Source organism: Aspergillus novofumigatus (genome assembly GCF_002847465.1).
Source record: "Aspergillus novofumigatus IBT 16806 chromosome Unknown P174scaffold_1, whole genome shotgun sequence".
NCBI lineage: Eukaryota > Fungi > Ascomycota > Eurotiomycetes > Eurotiales > Aspergillaceae > Aspergillus > Aspergillus novofumigatus.
In genome coordinates, this window is record NW_020194274.1 from 5,067,831 (window position 1) to 5,089,990 (window position 22,160).

Sequence of the window (22,160 nt, forward strand, 5' to 3'; positions counted from 1 at the left end):
ACATAAAACATCCTGTCGCTGCTCCGAACCCCCGGTTTTCTATGCTGACCACATCCAACAACCAGCTCGGTCTAGTCCACGTTGCCATCTCATGCAAACTTGCTTCCTCCTCCGAAATGCTCACCATCTAACGGCCACTGGTTTTTGCAAACTTTACTCCGGTCGCGTCGCGCAAATTGCTCGTATCCCTTCCTCCCACGACGCCGCCTTGGTCGCGATCCCAGACCACCTCCCTCGAAACAACGTGTGTCGCAGCCATTGGGTCACTGTCATCCGTTCAAACGGAGTACTCGACACTATGATGCAGTAGACTGTTGGTGATGGGATATGGCTGCAGAGAAGGATACCAGATCTGATCAGGTCGACGAACAGTTGCGCCGTGAGTCGATTTGCGCTCAGACCAATCCGACTCATCGAGGATGTAGCGGATCACCGCCTTCATGCCGTTGACCGTATGGTCGTACACAAACAGGTGTGGCGGAAAAAAGAGCCGTGCAGCTTGCATTCGTGTGATTCTCTCGCGATACTCTGCTGATCGGGGGTTCGCGCGGTGAGGGCGAGGTACGCCGGCAGGTCTCTGCATACGGCGTGTCTGTCTGTCTGCACCTCAGCAATGAAGCAGGGCGTATGGACTGAGGACGGGTGTCTGGAGATGCCTGAGAGCCATGGCACGATTTTGCTCTCTAAGATCTGGTTGTCGCGTAGCTGTAGGCGTCGTAGGTCATGTAGATCTTCACTCAGGAATTGTCGCAGTATGCGTTGGTTGCTGCTTCCTTTCTACATTGACCCATTCTCGGGGAGAGATGGATCCGACTCGTCCGGGGGGCACACATGAAATAATGGTCTTGTATCTCCAGCAGGACGATCTTACCGTCCTCGACGCCCGATATCATAACGACCAATATCGGTCGCCGTGACCACGGTGAGTGGGTTGGTTCCCTTATCCAAACGGACGAAGCCAAAGAAAGTATCCATACCAATACTGTGGGCCGTCTTATCTTCTCTGCTCAGGCCATTTGATTTGTCAAGGCATGTCTTATCCAGCTATTAAGATATGCCTACAACGGAGGAGTTATTAGATATATATATATGTTAGCGAAACATGCCGGAGTAGGACCGAGCAGTTTAGTCTGCTCAATTGTCCCTTCATCCAGTTTCTCCTTCTGAATGAGCAGCATGACCCGTTACTGGATCACTAACTCCTGCCAAAGGCAATTGACAGTGGATACAAATCCCAATCAGCTCCTTGACAAAAGGAGGTAGAGGGAAGCTCGCGTGGAAAAAACAGGGAACACATGGCGTATCCGTGCTAAAACACCTTCCTGTTTCGACCTAGACAGATGTCTGAAGACCATAGGCAGACACGTTTCTTGAAGCTTGGAGAATGAGGGATAATTTGCTCTGGTTGAGCCTAATCTAACAAAGTTTGGATAGTGGCATCTAGTGCACGCCCTGCTCTGCGGAGGGTTACATCTTACTGTTCCACGGCGCTGAAGAAGTGCTCTTCTGACGAATTGTAGTGCATGGATTGATGCAAGATAGATGGAGAGAGGATCAGGTGGTCCAACCATCTGTAGTACAGAGTACTTTCCCTACTCTCGCTTCTGCCGATATTAACATACGTACTTTTCATCTCGATGAGAGACCCACTGGCCCACCACTCCTCATTGTCATGGCAAATAAGCATTGTCAAGCATTTACGGCTCTCGCCTTGGCTATTCTCGGCATGCTTCTTCTCCGAGTTTCTGGATTGCCATGGAGCGACTCGAACCTGGGGATAGGAAACCTTATCCGCAGCAGCATCATCGCCAGGAGGCGAACGCCCGACTCTAATCTCTACCCGGCCTGATTATACTTTCTGTCGCTTCCTATCATGCCACTACTCTATTATTGGTCTGCGGATGACGGCTATCTGTGCGTCTGGAGAATGGTTCACCAGATAAATAGCCGTCGGCCCCAGCTGCTCGTCTTCGTGTCTCCCTCCCTCCAAAGATCGCCTGCTCATCTACTCTTCTTCTTCTTCTCTTCTTTCTCTTCAGCTCATTATACACCGTCATGGCTCAGCCAGCGAGTGTCGTCCTCGATGGAGGGGATCCTCGGCTGCATGAGAAAGAGCGTGAGGCATTTGATGCCGTTGCCTACGGCACTGCTGCTATCCGTCCGCAACACCGCAAGGTGCATGATTCTAGTGTCACCTTCGAGGAGTACTATTACTACGCCCAGTTGACCCGTGCCGAAGAAGAGTCGCGGCCCAACGGGGACAAGGAACGGGGATGGCTGTCCCTCATCTTCCCCTCCAAGTCGGGCGGCGGCATCCAGCCGGTGCCCGAAAACACGTCGGAAGATGCTAAGACGCTCAGCGCCGGCGATGCAGCTGGCCAACTGACCATCACCGACGAGGAGTGGACCAATGCGTCCCGGGCGCTGCGGACGGCCACCCGAGGAGCCATCTTCTATCTGATCACCACCGACATCCTGGGTCCTTTTGGTCTGGGTTATGCCTTTGCGACCATGGGTTGGGGGTAAGTGGGTCTGCCTCTTTAGAATAATAGAAAGATCTGACGAAGATAGTCCCGGGGTTGCATTGTACACTGTCTTTGGTGGCCTGGCTGCCTATTCCGGCTATCTCCTCTGGTCAGCGTTCCTGGGCCTCGATTCATACCAATTCCCCTTCGCAGCTTCGGGGATCTCGGTTTCCGTCTGTATGGCCGGTGGATGCGATATCTCTTCAACGTGCTACAGAGCATCCAGCTGCTGCTGAACGTTGGTCTCATCGTCATCTCCAACGGTGAGGCGCTGTACCAGGTGTCCAAGAGCAAGCTGTGCTTCATCATCTGCTGCCTGGTGTGGGCGCTCTTCGGCTTCTTCATCGGCCAGATCCGTACTCTCCAGAAGTATGGCTGGCTGGCCAATTCCGCCGTCTGGATCAACCTCATCGTCATGTTCATCACCATGGGCGGAGCGGCGAACGCGCCCCCAACTACGCAGCCGCCTCGGCGTCGGCCGGTGCGGTCGTCAACAAAGCCCTCATCACACCGGTGAATGGCGTCTATCCTCCCGTTCAGACGTCCGGCGGCCTACCCGAGGCGGGCAACTTCGTCGGCTCGCTCAGTGGCGCCATGCAAGCTGTGTTCGCATACGGCGGTGCCATGGTGTTCCCGGAGTTCATGTCGGAGATGAAGCGGCCCAAGGACTTCTTGACGGCCATGTGGGCGGCCCAGGCGTTCATCTACTTCTGGTACATGTTCTATGGCCTGTTCATGTACGGATACCAGGGCCAGTACAACGTCAACCCCAGCTACCTGGGGATCGGCTCGTACGACATCTCAACGGCCGGCAACGTCTTTGCCATGCTCAGTGCGGCCATTGCGGCGGGTCTGTATGGAAACATTGGCCTGAAGGGTATTGTCTGCAGCACATTGCGCAATGTTATCACGTACTGACCGTCTTAGTCCTGTACAACCAAGTTTTCGTCGAGCTCTTCCGGTGTCCTCCGTTGACCACCCGGGGCGGCAAGTTGTTCTGGGTCATCCTGGTCCCCGTCTACTGGGGTATCGCTTTTGTTCTCGCCGCCGGTATCCCCAACTTCTCCGGTCTGACCTCGGTAGTCGCTGCCGTGTGTATTCTGCAATTCACCTACAGCTTCCCGCCTCTTCTGGCTCTGGCGTACTGGGTGAAGCGCGCCGCGCTGCGAGACGGAGAGGGCTTCGACCCCGCGACGGGCCAGACCGTTCGCCACGATCAGGGCATGCGGCGCGTCGTCCGTGGTTTCTTGGCGCAGAGACCCAAGGAACTGGCCATGAGTGTCTTCAATATTTTCTACATCTTGGGGCATTGTCGTTGGCGGGGATGGGTGCGTATGCTGCCATTGAGAGTCTGATCGATGCGTTTGCGCAGAGCCGTACGACTTCGTATACCTGCAAGATCAACATCTAAGAGACCTGCCCCTTACAGAGGGATAATGATGAGTTGTATTATACGATGCTACCACATAGCCGTATCCATATCCATCATCCATAGCCAGGAACAAAAGTAGTCATTGTCCGGGTAAAACCGATTCATCATCTAGTAAGGTCATTCACACTATCATTAAAAGCGTACGAAAAGATCTGGGTCATATCACCACTGTATAACCTCCTCCCAGAGCTTGGTCCCATCCCGAAAGAACTCAACCTTCCCCTGTCGACCCTCGCAAAACTCACCAGCAACAGCATTAGTCCGGGCAGAAATAGGCAGATCCGCCGGCTCGTACATGGCTCCCTTGGCGAATCCAGCAGCCTCTTCCTCCATAGTGACCACTTTGCGCGCCAGCGTCGAGAACAGCATCGAGTCCCATACACCTTCGCGCCGGCGACTGCGGCTCATCAGGTCGATGGCTCGGTGGCGGATTTGCGAATGTCGACAGGATGTGGCGATGATCCAGAGGAGGGGGACGAGTCCTAGCGAGACGACAAAGAAGGAGGAGGAGGAGGAGGAGGAGGAGGAGGAGGAGGAGGAGGAGGAGGAGGAGGAGGAGGAGGAGGAGGATTCGGGCTTGGGGAGGATTGTAGGAAGGAGACTCTGTTGTTGTCGAGATGGTTGGACCCTGACAGAGGGTTTCGACCTTGAAGCAGGTGTGAAAGAAGAGGAATTTACAAGATCCTCCGCCAGACATAAGATCGCTCCGAATTCAGAAGCGAACCGGTCAAGTACGCCCTCGGAGGTCGACGCATCCATATTCAGGAAGATGCCCATCATCTTCCGCCACATCTTCAGGTGATTGATTGTCATGCGGTCGGCTTCACTCTGGTGGATTTGCACGTGGGCTCCGAGGAATGCGTCGAATTTGTCCGACCAGGCATGCATGTGCTGTCGCATCTGGGCATAGTATGCCTGGTTCTGCTGAAGGATTTGGACCAGCTCCACACTTTTGGGTGTCTGGGATAGGTATAGAAACTTGAGATACTGGTTGTAGCAAAACTGAAAAGAATCACTGAGCTGCTCGAGCGTCGGAGTGTCCTCCAGGTTGACTGGAGGCAGTTTGGAGGGAGACAGAAGGGTTGACTGGATGGAGACAGGTAGGTAGGATTGCCAGTCTACCTCGAGCATTTGATTCTCAATGGTGACAAACATCAAGCGAACAATGCTCGGGGGCAGACGGGCTACGATTCCTTCGTTCAGGAAGCGCTCTTCCCGTTGCTTGAGGATTCGCAGGCCGGCTATGCCGTGCTGGACAGCATTTCGAAAGTGGCCTTGCAGACTCTCGAAGCAGAAAAACAGCACACACATGATGAGTATACTGTCGGTGCTTTGTCCCTCAGTTACAGGGATCTGATTCAGAGCCAGGTGGATGGCAGAGCTGTATTGATGTAATGCATACCGAGTCAATCCCGATTGCGCCACGGCCGGACCATCACCGTCACGCACAAACACGCGATGCAGTGACCCTAGCGCAGTGGCAGCCACTCGCACAGTCGCATCATGATAGGCTGCGCGAAGAAGAAAGTCCCCGGCCTTGGGTCCGAAACAGGATACGGTCTGGAAGTGGAAAAACTCCAGCGCACGGTAGTCACACCCTGCTAGCGGCTGGTGAAACGAAGGGAACATGCTCATCTTCATTGGTTCTGATACCTGCGAGGTATACTGAATGATTCGTAGATCAGTCGATTGGCGAGCAGTGCTAGACGAGGGGCTGGCGTAGCCGTCGCACTTTCGGCCAGTGGATCGACATCGTCGGCAGGTGGGCTTTTCTTCATCGCATTTCACCCTTCGTATCCTAGCACTAGAATGAATATTATTGCTTCAATTGCACTACATGTTGTCGACTCACTTGCATGTAAGACAGCCGTTGCGAGACCGGCTGACTCCTGTCCGTGGAGGCATGGTTTCTATACATATAAGGGCGTCCCACGATCACGATTCAGATACTTCCAGCGCACTTTCAACCTCAAATCTCCAAGCGCGAGTTGTTCCGAGAGAAGCGACTCGGAGATATCCACGGATCCAAGCTTGTGGAACGCGGCTGCCTATCACCATGTCAGACGAAGTCAAGAAACGAGGCCAGATCGTTTAGGCTCCCAAGCCTAAGACAGTTAGCGGATGCGAGCAGATACAAATTGTCCATTCAGCGTGCAAAATGAGTTGCCTGTCAGATCTGTCATGATTGGCCTATTGCCATGCCAATCAGCCTGGACTATTTTTATTACTTTCCTTCGTATCCATATGTCCTTGCCAAGATTCATTTATACAGTCTGATTGGCCTGCTCGCTTGTCACCTCAAAGGATCGAAACATCTGAAGAAGAAGATTCAAGTCATGCTGTGGGTTGGATGCTTCATGTCTGGTGGAGGCTGATATGGCTGAGCATCATCTATCAGCGGTTTTATATCGTCTTATCTGGCTGCCTGACAGGCTTCAAAATAACGTCAGATGTCATGGATATATATGAGTATAATGGCCTCCGCGCAATATCATCGACAAGAAAGACTCTAATTGAGTACCATATCTATAAACCATCTTCAATATGAACGCAACGGCAACAATATCTCCCACAGCTACAGCTCCAGCCATATCTCCCACCGAGACCTGTACACATCCAAAACCAGGCAAAAATGGCTACCTGCCTCCAGAAGCCTGCGATGCCATTCTCCTCTATGTTCCATCCTTTGGTGCAGCCATCTTCTTCACGATCCTGTTCGGGTTGACGACCCTCTGTCACATAGTTCAAGCTCTCATCTACAAAAAGGTTGGTGTCCCATCGAGAAATCCCAAGGCTGCTTTACTGACAAGGTAGAAATATGCCTGGGTGGTTATCATGGGAGCCAGCTGGGAGTTACTCGCATTTGTATTCCGGACTCTACAAACACGACACCAGGACAGCGTGCCCTTTGCTACGGCTCACACTATTCTATATCTTCTGGCGCCTTTGTGTATGACGAGACTCCCCACATCTAATCTAAGAGAATACTGATCAAATGCAGGGATCAATGCCTTCATCTACATGACCCTAGGCCGGCTCATCCACTTCTTTATCCCCGGCCAACGGCTAGGTGGAATCTCCGCCAACCGATACGGACTCATCTTCGTGTGGCTGGATATCCTCGCCTTTATCGTCCAGCTCGCAGGTGCCAGCATCACCACACAGCACGAGGTCCCCACCAGCACCACCATGCTCGGTATCCACATCTACATGGGCGGTATCGGACTCCAAGAGTTGTTCGTGCTGATATTCGGCGTCCTGGCAATCCACCTCCACCGTCGAATGGTACAAATGGAGAACTACGGGGAATTGGACCATGAAAAGACCACCCGCGGCTCGATTTCCTGGCGCTGGCTGTTTTGGGCGCTATATGCCGCTTTGACTCTCATCACCGTATGTTGATATCCTAATCCTGAAATGACAGAGTATATTGACATCTGGCAGATCCGAATTATCTTCCGACTATGCCAGTACGCGCGAGGCACGGATCCGACGAACCCCATTCTGACCCACGAGGCATACGAATATGTCCTGGACGCGGCGCCGATGTTCTTGGCTCTGCTCATTCTGAATGTCATCCACCCTGGTCGAGTGTTGCGAGGCCCGGACTCGGAATTCCCCAAGGTCAGCAGACAAGAGAAAAAGCGAATCAAGCAGGAGAAGAAAGAGGCCAAGAAAGCTGAGAAAGAGCGCAAGAAGCATGGTAAGAGCAAGGAAGGACCTTTCGAGTCGCTTTCGATCCAGGAAGACGGACAATTTTACAATTCCAGAGTCTAGTTGTTGGCAAGGTTGGAGTTTCTCTACAAGGTAGTCATAAGTATAGAATGGTAGAACGTTGACAAAAAGCAAATTGCATTTTCGATCCTCAGTGGCACTCGGATCTAGCCAGGCTATCCACACGAGCCAGCCGATAATATGATCAATGTTCGCATAAGTTAAAGCTGTCCATCTCGAATTTCTCGTTCTGCTCCTCCAACCTGGACGAACGCTCCTCCATCAGCTCCTTTCGGTACTGCTTGGCCTCATCCATCGAGATGGGATAAGCATCAAATTCCTTCCTTACCATGTCCTGCAGTTCCGGAGGCAGCCTATCCCCAAGCAAACGGCCAACGAGCTCCTGCCGCTCTCTCCACCAGTCCTGTTGCTGAGGTGGCACATTCGCGGAGGAAATGATAGATAGATGCGGATCGACGAGAAAAAATGCGAGGATCTTGCGATGGCCCGGTTTGGACCGGTCCGCCAGTGAGAACGGCGCCACGCGATGTTGGAGGATATTTGGAAAGGTGAGAAGACGTCCCTGGCGCGTCTCGACACTGCCTAGCAGCTGAGTGACGTTGCACTCATTGGAACCATCCACGTCAGACCCAAAGCCAAAGACCTGTTGCAGAAACTCGTGCCGGGATTGTTCATAGTTGATGTCCTCGATCTTGCTCGAGCTGGCCCGTTGACGGAACGCGAGAGTGCTCTCTGTGATATTCTCGCTATCATAGTAGTAGATGGCTGTGGCGCAGATATGTTCGTTCTATTTATCGTTAGGTTGAGGCTTGTGAATGAACAGCAATGATAGAACTTACCAGTTGCCCTTCAATATGCCAGGAACCTCCTTCATACTCGGGTTTCTCTGGCGTCAGCTCGATGTTCGCTAGCTTCACAATCACCTGGAGTCCTCGCTCGGCATATTCCTTGCGGAGGTTGATCTGGTCGTAAAAAGGGTGCGGGAAAAATTTTCCTGGTTCTGGTCGTTTGATGGGCTGACTGCGTTGCCATTCCCACTGTTTCTCGCAGAATTCGTCGTCATCCTCTTCATCCTCGTCCGCCGCCTCCGGCTCGGGTTCTGGATGGTCCTCATACTCAACTTCATAGTATTCAATGCGTTTCCAATCATTTTCCAAGAGACTCAGGGTTGTGTTCCACATAGGGATGGTCTTCGCCAGAATCCTTTCGATGACTTGGTACAGGCCGCGGTGTCGCTGGGGATGTAGATTGTTAATGTACGATGCAATCCGACATTCATCGTTTGGTCCAAAGTGGACGTCACAGGGTAGCCATTGAAATTTGAGGCTGTAGGGTCGATGAGGGCGCCTCTGGTACCAGTAGTCGTAATCACTCTGCTTCGTGACACACTCCTGCTTTGGGCGGACAGAAAGCACTTCGCCTTCACCGATGTGGTTTGCAAAGGCTTCGAGACCGATGAGCTGGTCTGGCAGGATGCGCGTTCGGCCGTATATCACAGGAAATAACGACGGATGAACCAGGTCCACGACCTTATCGTCCGTTCCAGGATGGTAGTCTTTCTGGTCCTCGGGAATCTCCTCCAGGGGACATACGGCCTCTATGAGAGCCTGGCGTAATTCTTCCGGTATGGCAACATCGGATTTGACCACGCCCACGTCAAATGCGACAATGTGCTTGGTATCTTGGAAGACCCCGGCTTTCCATTGTGCTTCTTTGATGATCCAGTCTACCATCCGCTCGCTGATATCTTCTCCACTGTCTTTAATCTCTTTGCGCCATTTGGCAGTAATCTCATCATTGAACACCTGAGCAAGTCAGTACGAGCTTGTTGATACAAATGGAAAACGGGCCTTCTTGTCCCAGTCCGGCTTGTCGGTAATGGAATTCATTGCTCGCATCATCAATATCTCTCGATGCGTATCCAACCGCCTATCTCTATCAGCTTGCGAAACTCAATTGCAGACCGCGATTACCTTACGAGTTGAAATAATCGTCCAGCCCATTGGGGAACATGACACGCCGTACCGTCCCGGGGGTGAAGTTCAGGGGTAAGGAGAAACCCGGTAAGTCGAAACGCGACTGAGGTGAAGCCATTGCGACTGCCATGATCGAGTGAGCGTGCTCATACAAATACAATATCTATAAGTTCGTCTGTAAATTGCAAAAGACAGAGGCTTCGATCGCGTTATATCGACCGCGTTGGTGATTAGGCTGCCGGCTGCTGCCTCAGGAGTCAGGACTCGGGCGGGGCAAATACGGACGGATTGAAGCCACGGTCTTGGCGCCTGATTTGCCTGATTTAGTCGGTGGTCGGACCCAAGGAAAAGAGTCCGAAAGGGATGGGTATGTGAGTCTGGAGCATTGGTCTTTTATAGGATGGTTCGAAGAAAGGTCGGTGTGCTGAGGAGTATCAGAGGTACTTGACAGTGCGGATGACTGCCGGACGGAGGAAGTCACACGGGATTGCCTTTTGCAGAAAGGCATGCAAGAAGTGCTCAATGGTAAATGGCGTGAGCACTGCAAAGGCACTGAAAAGGATCAGTGAAGACCGTAAATATATGCTGTCCAGTGTTAGTCTGAATGGAAAAGTGCAGAAAAGTAATGTCTCTATAGTCGTTGAAGTTGTTCAGATGGGGTGTAAAGAGAGCATGAATGAGAAGGATGGCCCCGTTTATATGTAGGTAATGTGTGATTACAATTGCAAGCTTATTATAGAAGCCTTGAATACGTCACAGCTTTTTCTTCACTTCCAGCACCGACTCATCCCCTTTGTCGGTATTCCAGATCTGCACCAGCTCGAGGCCTACAGCATCGAATAATGACCTCCACTGCGAGACAGTTCGCTCGAGACCGGCGGTATGTAGCCACATGAGGATATCCATCTCAGCGGCTCTAAGCTCGGCCCCTGTATCCGGCAACACATAGTCGTCAATCAACAGGGTCGAGTATCCCGGCTCCATGGCATCGGCAATGTGCGACAGAATTTGCTTGCTTTTGGCGTCCGACCAGTTATGCAGCACTTGCCGGAAGAAATAAGCCCGTGCACCTTTGACTGTCAGTCTGATTGAGCCCATGGATGGAGTGGTGTCTTACCCTTGACCGGCTGCGGATTGAAGAAATCGTGTTCCATTGGCTCAATCCCTTCTGGTACCTTCTCAATCCGATTGAGGGTCAGAGGCAGATCTTGCAGGATGATTCTCCCCGGAACGTCCGGGTGACGGTGTCTGAAACGTGACATTTCCTGTCCTGGTCCGCCTCCAACATCGACCAGTAGGACAGATTCTGGACTATCTCGGACATCCCGCAGTCTCTCGGCAGCAGGGTAGATCTCGAACCACTGGGGCTGGTTGATCAACCGTCGAGACGCCATGTAGTCATCAAACGCCTGCTTCTGCTCCGGGTTTTGTTCGAGCATGCCGAAGATTTTGTCAAACCCATGCGCGTACTTGAAGAGTGTTTGTTGCCCTGGTTCATCGGCGAACTGGCTAATGCCTGGCCCACGCATGTACTCGACCAGTTTGGCTCCCTAGATTTGTCAGCCAGGACCGTGGAGTGAGCATAGAGGGAATGTACCATGCCGAAGTCGGGTTCAAAACTGCTAAAGTCAGTCATTCAACCTTTCACGAGCATGAAGATACGTACTGATGCTTCACTGCGGCAATTGACCCAGGGAGGATCTCAAAATGGGTCGTCTCATTCGCCGCATAGCTTTGGTTGACCGTCTCGCGGGCAAAGCCAATTGCGGTCAACACGCGCATTACACGGACTGATGCATTAGGATGAGTATTGATCTGAAACTGGAGGGATGCATGCAAGGCACCTACCAGCTAGAAGCTCATCGGTGGCAGTCACACGCGACAGTTCGGCCGATGTTATGGGCTCTCCATTCCTCTCCGCTATCGCGTGCAGGAGCTTCCTTTCGATTGCTACTCGAACGCAGATATTTTGCATAATCTGATTGTAAGTTACATTCCTCAATTAAACTTATATTGTAGGACTTACCTGAAAGTTTACTCGAGAAGTTGTGTCGATCGGCTTTTCGGCTGCCAGTTGCAGCTTCCGAATAGCAGCCAGCAGTTGATTGTGAGCATTGGGATCACCCGCAGCCTCGGCCTCAGCCAGCCTCTGGACGTGCTTTATGTCGTCGAATATGGTCATTTTGTCTAACAAGCTGAAAAGCAAAAGAATATAGACGAGGACTGTCCCAGGGGGTTGTTGGAAAGCTGGCGTGGTTGGCATACGCAGAGCAATAGAGGATGAGTAGGGCCCTGACCCCGCCAATTTATCCCGGAAGGTCTCAGTGCACAAATGAGACAATGGAAGTGCGGCACGCTCATTATCCACCCAATGGACGATGCGTGGATGGAGAGAAAATGACAGTGGTTGTACTAGAAAGGCGCCAGACAGGGGTGCTTCGAACCATCCCTACTAGTGTGTTTGGGCCATTCTGGTGGAGTCGGGGAGATTTGGAATGAGAGTGCCAGTTAGATGAAGCAACCCAGAGCTATCATGTACGAACGAATCTGGATGATCATTGCGGTTGAGTAGCTTCGATCATATTGATACTTGGGAGTGTTACCTCTATGACGAAGAAGCCGGGGAGACGACTGAGAACTCTATCCCTGAACAAAAGGAGATGCTAATATTACAGAAGGGTAAAGGAAGAAATTAATATCTCGATAAGGCAGCTAGCGAGACTCCTCCATCACTGTAGTTTTCTTCGTAACAACGATCTGATCAGGATACGTCGTGGTCAGGATATTCTCCTCACTGCCTCCATGAATCCCCACGGACACGCCCTTCTTCGTACGGAGCCCATTAGCAATCCAAGGACTATGCTGCTGCCCATCGAGGTTTATCCATGTCTCGTCGTTGGGACGACTCCCACTACGATCGCCACCAGCATGAGTGCGGCTACGCGAACTCGAGTATCCCGCGACAGTCTTGATGCTCTGAGAGAATCGCACGAAGAAGGGGCGTAGGACAGGAATTGACCCAAATATGAGAATAAACCACATCTCTGTCAACACCCAGGTATTTAGTTTGGCGATGGCGTACGTCTGGTCGGCGGTTTCGACGATGGTGGATATGGCGACTGTCTTGTTGATCCCGGCTATTCCTGCGCTGTTGCATCATTAACATTAGGAGAGAAGACATAAATGGTAGGAAGAAGGGCAGGTACTGACATGACACCTCCACTCATCAACAAGCACAGTCCAACCTTGACGGAAAGTCTCATCTGCTGAAGTCGTCCGATGATATAGACCGGATAACAGGCCAGAAAGATGTCCGCGAGAGCACCCATTCCTGTTTCCATCAATACCTTTGTCCTTCATGGGGCGCAAGGGGAACATACCACCCTGAGCGTATCCGATATACAAACATGTCTCGATCAGATTACAGGTCCCTGGAACTTCCATATCCCACAATCGCCGAGGGGGATCACACTGATGGAAGATGACCCCAATTTCGGCCACATTGATCAGCCCCTGGAAGGCACCCACCGTGAGCAGTGCCCAGCGACCTTTGCGGTGGGTATACGTTTGCAAAGCCAGGAGGAAAGCAATCACAGCACACCTCGCGATGGCAAGATCAAGAATGGCCAGGACTTGAGCAATCCAACTCCAGTAGTTGCTAGCGACAATCTGCTGATGCGAAAGCTGATCCTGGTGTAACCCGAGACCGTATGAGACGCTCACCGTCATGGTACACTGGGCCGCAAAGGCTAGTGCCTGCCGCATATCAGTATATAATCCTCTGTCAACTGTGGCCGATCCGACATACATAAGCAAACATCACCCAGATAAAATCCCATCGCAGACCACAGAACCCAAATGAAACGTCCTCTGGTGGACACAGAGATGCGTTTTTGCACGTAACCCGAACAAAATCAAAGCCAGAGCTGTTTCTGCCCAGGTCACTCCAAGCAGAACAGGACCGCGTCCCCCGTATGCCGCAGCCATGGTGAGCCTGAGTTGTCGTTGCACATCGATGAAAATACAGTAGAGTACATGATTACTTCAGTCGCGGAGATTTTGTAGTCCAGCCAGATGGAGGCCGTCTAGGGGGTGCTGAATTCCCGGTCAATCTCAGTCTTACACTCGGTATCAGGGATATTGGACAGGGACCTGAGAACAGTCTCTTGTTAATCCTGGACTACGTATGAGGTTCATATGTAACATGGCTGTGCTGTATTGCTCTAGAGGCCATGGATTGAAATTAAATGACCAATGAATTAGGCATAAATGACCTCTCTGTGAGTTGGAAGTGGACTGCCATGCAACCGCGGGATCGTCCCCTGTCGCATCCCCTGTCGTTATTGTATATTAGTTTCCCTCGGCTACGTCTCGGCAAATCAACAGCAATTTCTTGATTCGGCTTGACTCCTAAGATGTCGGTGGGTCTCTTAGATGTGATTGCTGTCAATTGTGGACCAAGAGAATGCTATCGTGCTAAGATCACAGCCAATTTCCTTGTCTCTTCCATCTGCATTTCCCGTTTCTGGCCTAATCCCGCCGTCCTTTTGACCCATGATGCATCAATTTCAGATCCCTGTCTAGATTCTTACCAGATGCAGGCGCTTGCGTCTCATTTACACAATCTGTCGTTTCTCAAGCCTTCTCAAGAACAGTGTTTCCCGGGTAATTGTGCCGTAGATCCATACCCGATCCGAGACAGGAGCTGATATATTTTGCTGGTGCTGCAGGGATCTTATATAGTGGTATGGACACAGAACAAGGCACGTTCCCTGTTGACTAGGATAAATTAAACCATTTCCCGAATTGCGCGCAGCCTCTATTATAGTCGAGCATTTTCCACAAACGTTCAAATACCTTCTGGACTTTCTCAGCTCTCCCCAGACCAATTGCACCCGAGGTCGCCAATTAAAGGTGGATTAATATAGTCAGATTGCAATTTGGCAACGGCTCACTCACCACGATGGACGACAAACCTCCCGTACAGATTACATCGGCTGGGATCGACGAGGATGAAGAAGCCCTGGAAGGATATGTGGTTGACCCCAGCCGATATCCTAACAACGCGGCCGGCCTGAAAACGACTCCAGATGGCCGTTATGTTCTCATCCCGCAACCTTTGGACACCCCCGATGATCCGTTGAATTGGAGCTCGCGCAAGAAATGGCTGATTGTGTGGATCATGGCGTATATCGCGTTCCTGGCGGACTATACTGGAGGCACCGCGATCATTACCGTCATTCCTCAGTCCATGTAGGGTTCCATAATTCATAAGCAAAAAGAAGCTGCTGATCAGTGATTAGTGAGTGGAATCTGCCCCAGGCCACGGTCCAACGAGCCGTTGTAGGCAACCTCTTCACCATCGGGTCGTGTGGCCTTATCGTAGTGATACTGGCAGGCTTCTTCGGTCGCATGCCCGTTCTTCTGCTCTTCCAAGCAGTCATGGTCGGGACATGTGCCTGGTCCGCTGCGGCCACGAGCTTCGAGTCATACATGGCGGCGCGGATCATCAACGGGCTCTTCTGCAGTGTCGGCCAGGGAGGCGCCTTGCTCTGGATCAAAGACCTGTTCTTCTTCCATGAACATCCCAAAGTCATCAACTACATCGAGTTCTTCATCATCATGAGTCCCTACCTTGGCCCGCTGCTGACCTGCTTCATTGTCACCGACGTGTCCTGGCGCTGGGCCTTTTGGCTGTGTACCTGCATGTCGGCCGCGGCCTTTCTGCTCGTTCTCTTTCTTGATGAAACGCTGTTTGATCGTAAAGGTCGCCAGATCACGAGAGGATCATATATCGCTCGCCTCACGGGAGCCCAGCAAGCACAGCTGTGGCGAAAGAGGAGCTTGCTGCAGTGCGCCATGCGGCCTATCGTGGCCGTAACCAGAATTCCGGTGCTGATTATCTTGATCTACTACCTGCTCAACTTTGCCTGGGTGATTGGAGTCAACACGACTATCGGAATTTGGCTGAGCAATGACTATGGCTTTTCCACTCGCGGCATTGGTACATACCTCTCTCACATACACTCTGTTCGAAATACTGACTTTGGATAGGCTACTTCTACTTCTTCGGCATCGTCGGCGTCATCATCGGCTGGTTGATGGGACATTACCTTCACGATGCCGTAGGCACCTTTTACATGAATCGACACCAAGGCCGGCTGCACCCCGAAGCACGCCTGATCATCGTCTATCCGGCCACCATCCTCTGCTGTGTCAGTCTGATCGTGCTCGGGTTCGCCTTTGAGCGCCACTGGCATTACATGGTCATTGCCGTCTTCGCAGCCATGCAATGCAGCAGCATGATGATCATCACGACCGCCATCAACGCATACCTGCTTGACTGCTACCCCGAGGGATCCGGCGAGGTGGGAGCGTGGGTGACGGCTAGTCGCAACTGGGGTGGGTTCATGGCTACATATATTCAGATCGACTGGGTCAGTGGCATGGGACCGGCCAGGGCACTGGGAATCCAGGCTGCTATTACGTTTGGGTCGTTGTTCTTCATGGTGGTGTTGCAGCTGTTTGGACAGCGACTGCGCAGGTGGCAGGGGAGAATGCATTTCGGTAAAGATGTAAAGTCTACATAGTGCTGAGTATGTTGAACTTGGAAATAATATATGTTGTCAGATTAGAACTACACATAAGTACAAACGCTTTAATATAATAGCAGGATTAGAACGGTTAAAGCGTAAAGCAGGGCTCAAACCAGGCCAGTAACTGCGCAGGATATAAGCAGCCATGCTTCATCTAGTTTTCCAATCCATGCCTTTGACTCGAGTTTGAGATCAACCTTCCATGAATCCGAGATATTAATCGATCCTTCATGTATATTTAATGACAAAATCGCCCACGGTAGCGTCTTCTTTGTCCAACTTCGTTCCCTTGATCATACCAGGGCAGATCCCGGGTCATCCTCACTCCACTTGGACTTAGATATAACTCCACACGTTTCACCGCCGTACGGCTACGAGACATGATATGGGGTAATCGCTTTCGTAGCTCAGGGATCACTATCCCTCCGGATGGAGGGGGTTCGCTGCCGCTGCCGGACTTGTTGATGTGATGTCTATCAGATCAATGGAGGCAACGTTGCTGCCTACTTCCAGATCCTTGCTGGTCGCATCAATAGCAGCCTGCCGGTCGCCGCCGGCAATGGCGCTGTAGTTGATGTTGAGCTTGATATCGGTGATAACCGAGTAGTCGAATTGTCCGAGCTCATTTGCGAGCTTGATATGCCATTTTGGAACCAGACCGCTCCCTCAAAGGGGAAATACTGGCTCATATAATGGAAGGTGGGCCTGAGTACTTCACTGCCCCCGCTGCTCCTGGTAGCGGCGATGGATGTAGTTGGGATTTTGCCAATGCGAAAGCCCTCGTCCTTTTGCTCTGCGTAGCTCGTCTTTGTTGCGGAAATGCGGTATTTATGCTCCGTGAGGGAGGGCGTGAAGGCGATAGAAAGGGGAGCACCCGGACAATGCTTTGACCTAGTAGCATTCACCTACTTCACCAAACATCACCAACCTCATTTCCGATATCTGGCTCTTTGCCCTGCCTTTGCCCATCATTCTCCGTCCCCACATGTCTTGTAATCGGAAGATCGCTCTCAGTTTGCTTTTCTCCGTCGGACTGGCGCTAGTACTCCCCCCTTCGCGTGTGCGAGTGCGGGCTCACTCCTTTGTTCTGGCAGGACGTGTAGCACTAGTGCTGGTCGACTTTCCGTCGTGGATCGCAGGTCGTCCGTCTAACGATGCAGGGGCTGGCGTGCCCTTGGGGATCCTCTCCGCCTGGGAGCCACTGGGCGGAATCTTCTGCGCCAATCTCCCCATCATCTATCGGCCAGTAGTTACCATGTCTCGGAACCTCAAGGGCTATGCTTCTGGAGAGCCGTCTCGCACACACAGCCCAGATTTGCAGGAGCAATGCCAATGACCGTGGGACCCCTTTGCAGCAAGAATAGCCCAAAGATGGCCTACCACTTGGAAGTCTCTGATAAGGCGACACGCGAAGAGCTCAGTGTTACGGCGGATGAGTCGCGATACGATACAATTGGACCAGTATTACGAGCAGCAGGTTAATCGTGAAGATGACGAGACACGGTTACATTCGGTATCCAAGGGATGCGGCAACTGTATATAGCTGGAGAATTCTCATACAAATAATGACATAATATTCGTCTGATCTCGTTGACATATTGTGACAAATATAGCATCCGCCTACATGTTCGCCTGTCTCATCAACCCCAACTGCTGGTCCAGCACGTCCTTGACCATCTGGTCCAATGACCTCCATTTCATGCCCAAGACCTTCTCGGCCTCAGTTGTATCCACCGGGTAAGGTTCTCCTGAGATATCCTCCGTGATCTTGGCACCAATCTCCGGATAGTCTCTCTTCACGATGCGAGCAACATCACTCCAGGATGCCTTTTTACCTGCCAGCAAGAACTTGGACCCGTCCGGGACGGACTCATCAAGCGCCTTAATATGTGCCTCAGCCACGTCCCGGACATGCACTCCAGTAATGTTTCCCACTGGTTTGCCGGTCATGACGGTTCCCCAGACCATTCCATTAGTACTACCTTGGACCTCCTCCGGGCTAGTCTGCACATGATTATGTCCAAAGACGAAGGCAGGATGGAGAGTCACGAGCGAGAAATGCGGTTTCTCGGTGTTCTTGAATTCCCAACTGGCGTTGTTTGCTAGGAGCTTGGAGGCGTGGTAAAGTGTGAATGCGGTGGCGGCGTCGTCTGGGCCCGTGAAGTCGGCATTTGGGTCGACCGTCAGGTCCCAACCGTTGTTCTCTGTGCATGGTTGATCAGCATCTATGCTCGGCCTGACCACTATTCTGGATTGATGGTAAACTGACCTCTGATGACCCCTCCTTCGGGAATTCCCGTGCGGGGGATGAGTGCCGCAATGGACGAAGTAATCACGACTCTCTTGATCGTGTTGACTTTGGCGGCTTCCTTCAGGATGGCGGTGGTGCCCTTTAGAGCCGGTCCAAAGTACGTCTCTTTATTTGTCCCGTGGGGAAGAGGAGAGGCAAGGTGAAGCACATAGTCGACTCCGTCCAGCTTTCCTGCGAAGGAAGACTCCTGGGTGATGTCAGGCACAACAATGAATTCTATCTTGTCTTCGAATTGCGACAGAATTTTCTTGAGTTTGGGGATCTGTGACTCCTTGCGAATGCTGATGCGCAGCGAGTAACCTGCTTTGAGGGCCTCGAGGGCGACAGCGCTGCCGATGAAACCGGTAGCACCGGTGATGAAGATAAGTCCGGAAGGCATCTGGTTGGAAGGGTCCTTAGAATAAAAAGAAATAGTTCAGATGAGAACAGATGCTATCAGGAGGCAGGCTTGGGTAAATATACAACCCGAGGACCCCAGAGAGGGCGTCCATGGCATTTTGCGGTAATAATGGTTTACTATTGTTTAGTGATCAATGTACCCCAGAGTGGAGACGACCCTCCGTCATGAAGGTTTTGATTAGTGATTGAATGCTCAATAATAGCCACACGGCTACACTTAACTCCGTATGTATAAATGATTAGTATTCCGTCCGATACTGTTGTGTGCTGATAAGATAAAAGATGGCTTGCCTTCAATTAACAATCAACATACAGATGAATAATCAACTGGCCACTTCTGTCAGTCATCAATTGCAAAATCCCAACAGATATCTTTCTTAGTGTAGTCCTGTCTGCTGTACTATTTGTATAAAAGGGTTTAAATATATTTATATGAGTGTTACCTCTCACTAGACGGACATACCTGTATAATAATGGCGAGGAGAGGGGGAACTGCATCGCTGCATGTTTAGAGTATACATAGTTTAAATCCAGACTAAGCGTTCGATATCCCCACTAGATGAGTATTCGACTCATATACAAAATCTGCGAATGAAAGATAATGGGTTCTTTTAATTTATCATAGCATAATTACAGAAGAAGCAGCCCTAGCTAAGGTAATACACGTAGAATTGTAGAAGGCAGTCAGATTTATACACCAGCATAATTCATTGTTAGAAAGGAGATGAGGTAAGCTATGGCTGCACAATCCCACCAATCATAACGAGAGTATCCTCCTTAGCTCAGCATCCTCTTCAACATCTCGATTTTCTTGTGTCATCAATTCATTAGTAACTAGACAGAGGAGCCTGCAATCAAATCACTCATCAAGGCGACTTTCTATCTACTGCTCTACCGACCCATGTCGACATGGATATATCGTCATCCCACGCTAACGCCCCGACCGGATCGAAAGCCGGCCCTGCAAAACGCAATCGAGTCCCGCTTTCCTGTGCTTCCTGCCGGGTGCGCAAGTATGTGCTCTAATCCTCCAACATATGGGGTGATACATATGAACTGACACGGTCTAGACTACGATGTGATCGTCATCAGCCCTGTCACAATTGTGTGATGCGAGGATCCAGTAATCTTTGTCTGTATGCCGCTCGTCCCCGTCGACGACAGAAAGTGACTAGCTCGGCACCACAGTCCGAGAGCAGGGCCACCAGTCCTGTCCTTGGGCGGCTATTTGCCGGGCTTTTCTATCGAAGTGGTAGTCACTGGGATAGTGTCCTCAGTGAGGTAGCTTCGTCATTTCTACCGCATGGAACATGCTGAGGATGCTGATACAAGTTTCTCTAGCTGGCGACATTGAGCATCCAAGATGACTTACACAAGGATAGTAGCAATCATTCCCAGCGGACTGCTCCAGGATTGAATGACGAGCTGCTAGCGGTCATGCCATCACGCTCCGCAGCGGATAGACTGATATCAGCATTCTTTGCTCCACATTCTATCGTTGGTCCAATAAGACGTAAGTTTTTCTAGAATGATGTTGCGAAACCCTGCTCATCTCACAAAAACGCAGATTCGATTCATTATCCGACCTTCATGAAACAGGTTGGAGCCATCCTTCGTAGCTAGCCAACCATCGCTGACCGTCAACAGTACGAAGAATACTGGGAGAACTCATCATCCGCTACGTTAACATGGGTAGCTCTGCTCTATTCGATATTCAGCGTGGCGATGAAATTTCTTCCCGAAGCAAAAGACAACTCGGGGATGTCTGAGGCGCTCGGTAAGCTTTACCATAACAAGTCTGGCCAGTGTCTGGAGCGCATAAAAACAAACCAGACTACTCTGCAAACGCTCCAAGCAATGATCGCACACGGCATCTTTGGGTTTTCTCATCATGAAGAATGGGGAGCTGGACTAATTACGCACATCGGCTCGATCGTGCGACTGGCGATGAGGCTGGGATTGCACCGGGATCCGTCCCATTTCTCCAATCTGTCGCCCTTTGAGGGAGAGATGCGCCGGAGGATCTGGAGCACAATCGACCAGATTGACTGCCTGTCGTCCTTTCATCTTGGCATTCCAACGGCCGTCCGGTCAGAGGACTCTGATACAGAGCCGCCGCGCAACCTCCTCGATAGCGACATGAAAGAAGGCATGTCCGAATTGCCACCTTCAAGACCCTTTTCGGCAAGTGTCCCAATCGGGTATTTACTAGCCAAGCTTAAACTTTCTCGAGCGATGAGACGGGTCGTCGAATTCCTGAATTCCGTACAGCGGCAGCCTTACGAGAGGGTCCTACAACTCGACAGTGACCTAATGGAGGCTCATCGGTCGATTCCTCCCCATTTGCAGCTGAATAACTGGCACAATGCGCCAAACGAATCTGCATATGTTATGGTGCAGAAAGTCCAGTTAGACACGCTTTATCACCAAGCAGTCACTGCACTGCATCGGAAGTATCTCCAAGAGGCCCGGAAAGACCCCACGTTTGCCCTTTCTCAGCAAAGAAGCATTGATTCGTCCATGACGCTACTCCGACACCAGGCTACCATATACAGGGAGGCCCAGCCGGGAGGGTGTTTTAGCGACTTCCATGGGTACAGAATCACTCCTGACAGTGCGAACTTTAGCCTGGCTGCGATGGTACTGTGCTTATATCTGCAGTACTGGACGCCAACAGACCAGGGCGCTCCTTCGCAGACAGATGCCCGTGTTCAGGAGATATTCCAGGCGCTCGTCACTTCGCGCCAGATTTGGAACAACCTGGCTGGCGAGAACAGTGAAGCAGGCAAGGTTGGACTCGTGCTTGACACAATGCTGGAGCTGTTACGGCCGAAACTTGGCTTTCCAGATCGACTTGCACCGGCCGTTGACGTGGCAGTCTCAGTGGATGGCGAAAGGGGCCTTCGTCAAGATCCCCGGCAGAGTGGTCAGTCTGCGCCTAATCCTGATGTACATCTTGATACATACGAAGATGGCGCAAATGACTCCAACATGGATATGGTTGACCTTGATTGGGTGCGGTTGCTTTCTAGTATGACAGGAACAAGGCTAATAAAATCTACCAGGATGCTTGGGATTCATTTGTACTGGCAGGCGATTTTGAGACTGCGTATGAGAGCCTTCTTCTCGGCCAGGACTTAGCATTCCCAATCGACGAGCTTGACCCGAGTACTTCGACCGGCTAAG

General features: G+C 51.4%; 13 protein-coding genes across 13 annotated transcripts; 7 read left to right on the forward strand and 6 right to left on the reverse strand.

Annotated features, from left to right (window-relative positions):
• Window positions 1-54: 54 nt before the first annotated feature.
• On the reverse strand, window positions 55-583 carry P174DRAFT_509537 (uncharacterized protein; the record flags this gene model as incomplete). Its single annotated transcript, XM_024831568.1, has 2 exons — window positions 55-296; window positions 367-583. 2 exons carry the CDS (start codon window positions 581-583, stop codon window positions 154-156), a joined length of 360 nt encoding a protein of 119 aa, XP_024688256.1. The 3' UTR covers window positions 55-153.
• A 1,023-nt stretch (window positions 584-1,606) lies between these two features.
• Window positions 1,607-1,952, forward strand: P174DRAFT_53602 (uncharacterized protein). The gene has a single exon (XM_024832373.1). It carries the CDS (start codon window positions 1,673-1,675, stop codon window positions 1,847-1,849), a length of 177 nt encoding a protein of 58 aa, XP_024688257.1. The 5' UTR covers window positions 1,607-1,672; the 3' UTR covers window positions 1,850-1,952.
• Window positions 1,832-3,936, forward strand: P174DRAFT_509538 (putative amino acid transporter; the record flags this gene model as incomplete). Its single annotated transcript, XM_024831569.1, has 6 exons — window positions 1,832-2,522; window positions 2,572-2,640; window positions 2,679-2,942; window positions 2,963-3,402; window positions 3,453-3,853; window positions 3,874-3,936. The coding sequence occupies exons 1-6, from the start codon at window positions 2,056-2,058 to the stop codon at window positions 3,934-3,936; spliced, it is 1,704 nt and encodes a 567-aa protein (XP_024688258.1). The 5' UTR covers window positions 1,832-2,055.
• Window positions 3,937-3,960: 24 nt separating this feature from the next.
• P174DRAFT_400783 (Zn(II)2Cys6 transcription factor domain-containing protein) lies at window positions 3,961-5,970 on the reverse strand. The gene is made up of 2 exons (XM_024823913.1): window positions 5,810-5,970; window positions 3,961-5,755 (listed from the first exon to the last, which is right to left on the reverse strand). The coding sequence occupies exons 1-2, from the start codon at window positions 5,860-5,862 to the stop codon at window positions 4,120-4,122; spliced, it is 1,689 nt and encodes a 562-aa protein (XP_024688259.1). The 5' UTR covers window positions 5,863-5,970; the 3' UTR covers window positions 3,961-4,119.
• A 118-nt stretch (window positions 5,971-6,088) lies between these two features.
• P174DRAFT_53612 (uncharacterized protein) lies at window positions 6,089-6,416 on the forward strand. The gene has a single exon (XM_024832374.1). It carries the CDS (start codon window positions 6,156-6,158, stop codon window positions 6,330-6,332), a length of 177 nt encoding a protein of 58 aa, XP_024688260.1. The 5' UTR covers window positions 6,089-6,155; the 3' UTR covers window positions 6,333-6,416.
• Window positions 6,279-7,783, forward strand: P174DRAFT_501092 (RTA1 domain-containing protein). The gene is made up of 4 exons (XM_024831012.1): window positions 6,279-6,723; window positions 6,772-6,907; window positions 6,959-7,350; window positions 7,402-7,783. Exons 1-4 carry the CDS (start codon window positions 6,502-6,504, stop codon window positions 7,732-7,734), a joined length of 1,083 nt encoding a protein of 360 aa, XP_024688261.1. The 5' UTR covers window positions 6,279-6,501; the 3' UTR covers window positions 7,735-7,783.
• Window positions 7,784-7,811: 28 nt separating this feature from the next.
• On the reverse strand, window positions 7,812-10,281 carry P174DRAFT_383490 (uncharacterized protein). Its single transcript, XM_024823162.1, has 4 exons — window positions 9,671-10,281; window positions 9,528-9,621; window positions 8,532-9,497; window positions 7,812-8,479 (listed from the first exon to the last, which is right to left on the reverse strand). Exons 1-4 carry the CDS (start codon window positions 9,796-9,798, stop codon window positions 7,877-7,879), a joined length of 1,791 nt encoding a protein of 596 aa, XP_024688262.1. The 5' UTR covers window positions 9,799-10,281; the 3' UTR covers window positions 7,812-7,876.
• An 89-nt stretch (window positions 10,282-10,370) lies between these two features.
• On the reverse strand, window positions 10,371-11,957 carry P174DRAFT_438107 (O-methyltransferase). Its single transcript, XM_024826459.1, has 6 exons — window positions 11,695-11,957; window positions 11,517-11,646; window positions 11,335-11,458; window positions 11,266-11,287; window positions 10,786-11,218; window positions 10,371-10,738 (listed from the first exon to the last, which is right to left on the reverse strand). Exons 1-6 carry the CDS (start codon window positions 11,848-11,850, stop codon window positions 10,422-10,424), a joined length of 1,182 nt encoding a protein of 393 aa, XP_024688263.1. The 5' UTR covers window positions 11,851-11,957; the 3' UTR covers window positions 10,371-10,421.
• A 423-nt stretch (window positions 11,958-12,380) lies between these two features.
• Window positions 12,381-13,655, reverse strand: P174DRAFT_417312 (uncharacterized protein; the record flags this gene model as incomplete). Its single annotated transcript, XM_024824596.1, has 4 exons — window positions 12,381-12,816; window positions 12,879-12,999; window positions 13,049-13,424; window positions 13,515-13,655. 4 exons carry the CDS (start codon window positions 13,653-13,655, stop codon window positions 12,381-12,383), a joined length of 1,074 nt encoding a protein of 357 aa, XP_024688264.1.
• An 809-nt stretch (window positions 13,656-14,464) lies between these two features.
• On the forward strand, window positions 14,465-16,298 carry P174DRAFT_501095 (putative MFS transporter). Its single transcript, XM_024831013.1, has 3 exons — window positions 14,465-14,921; window positions 14,972-15,672; window positions 15,723-16,298. The coding sequence occupies exons 1-3, from the start codon at window positions 14,632-14,634 to the stop codon at window positions 16,256-16,258; spliced, it is 1,527 nt and encodes a 508-aa protein (XP_024688265.1). The 5' UTR covers window positions 14,465-14,631; the 3' UTR covers window positions 16,259-16,298.
• Window positions 16,299-17,249: 951 nt separating this feature from the next.
• P174DRAFT_427819 (putative integral membrane protein PTH11-like) lies at window positions 17,250-17,600 on the forward strand (the record flags this gene model as incomplete). The annotated part of the gene is made up of 1 exon (XM_024825470.1): window positions 17,250-17,600. The coding sequence occupies one exon, from the start codon at window positions 17,250-17,252 to the stop codon at window positions 17,598-17,600; it is 351 nt and encodes a 116-aa protein (XP_024688266.1).
• Window positions 17,601-17,820: 220 nt separating this feature from the next.
• P174DRAFT_400798 (putative 3-beta hydroxysteroid dehydrogenase/isomerase) lies at window positions 17,821-19,007 on the reverse strand. Its single transcript, XM_024823914.1, has 2 exons — window positions 18,534-19,007; window positions 17,821-18,468 (listed from the first exon to the last, which is right to left on the reverse strand). Exons 1-2 carry the CDS (start codon window positions 18,952-18,954, stop codon window positions 17,885-17,887), a joined length of 1,005 nt encoding a protein of 334 aa, XP_024688267.1. The 5' UTR covers window positions 18,955-19,007; the 3' UTR covers window positions 17,821-17,884.
• An 876-nt stretch (window positions 19,008-19,883) lies between these two features.
• On the forward strand, window positions 19,884-22,159 carry P174DRAFT_383502 (putative C6 transcription factor; the record flags this gene model as incomplete). Its single annotated transcript, XM_024823163.1, has 6 exons — window positions 19,884-19,987; window positions 20,045-20,186; window positions 20,316-20,487; window positions 20,542-20,573; window positions 20,622-21,989; window positions 22,040-22,159. The coding sequence occupies 6 exons, from the start codon at window positions 19,884-19,886 to the stop codon at window positions 22,157-22,159; spliced, it is 1,938 nt and encodes a 645-aa protein (XP_024688268.1).
• Between the last annotated feature and the right edge of the window lies 1 nt (window position 22,160).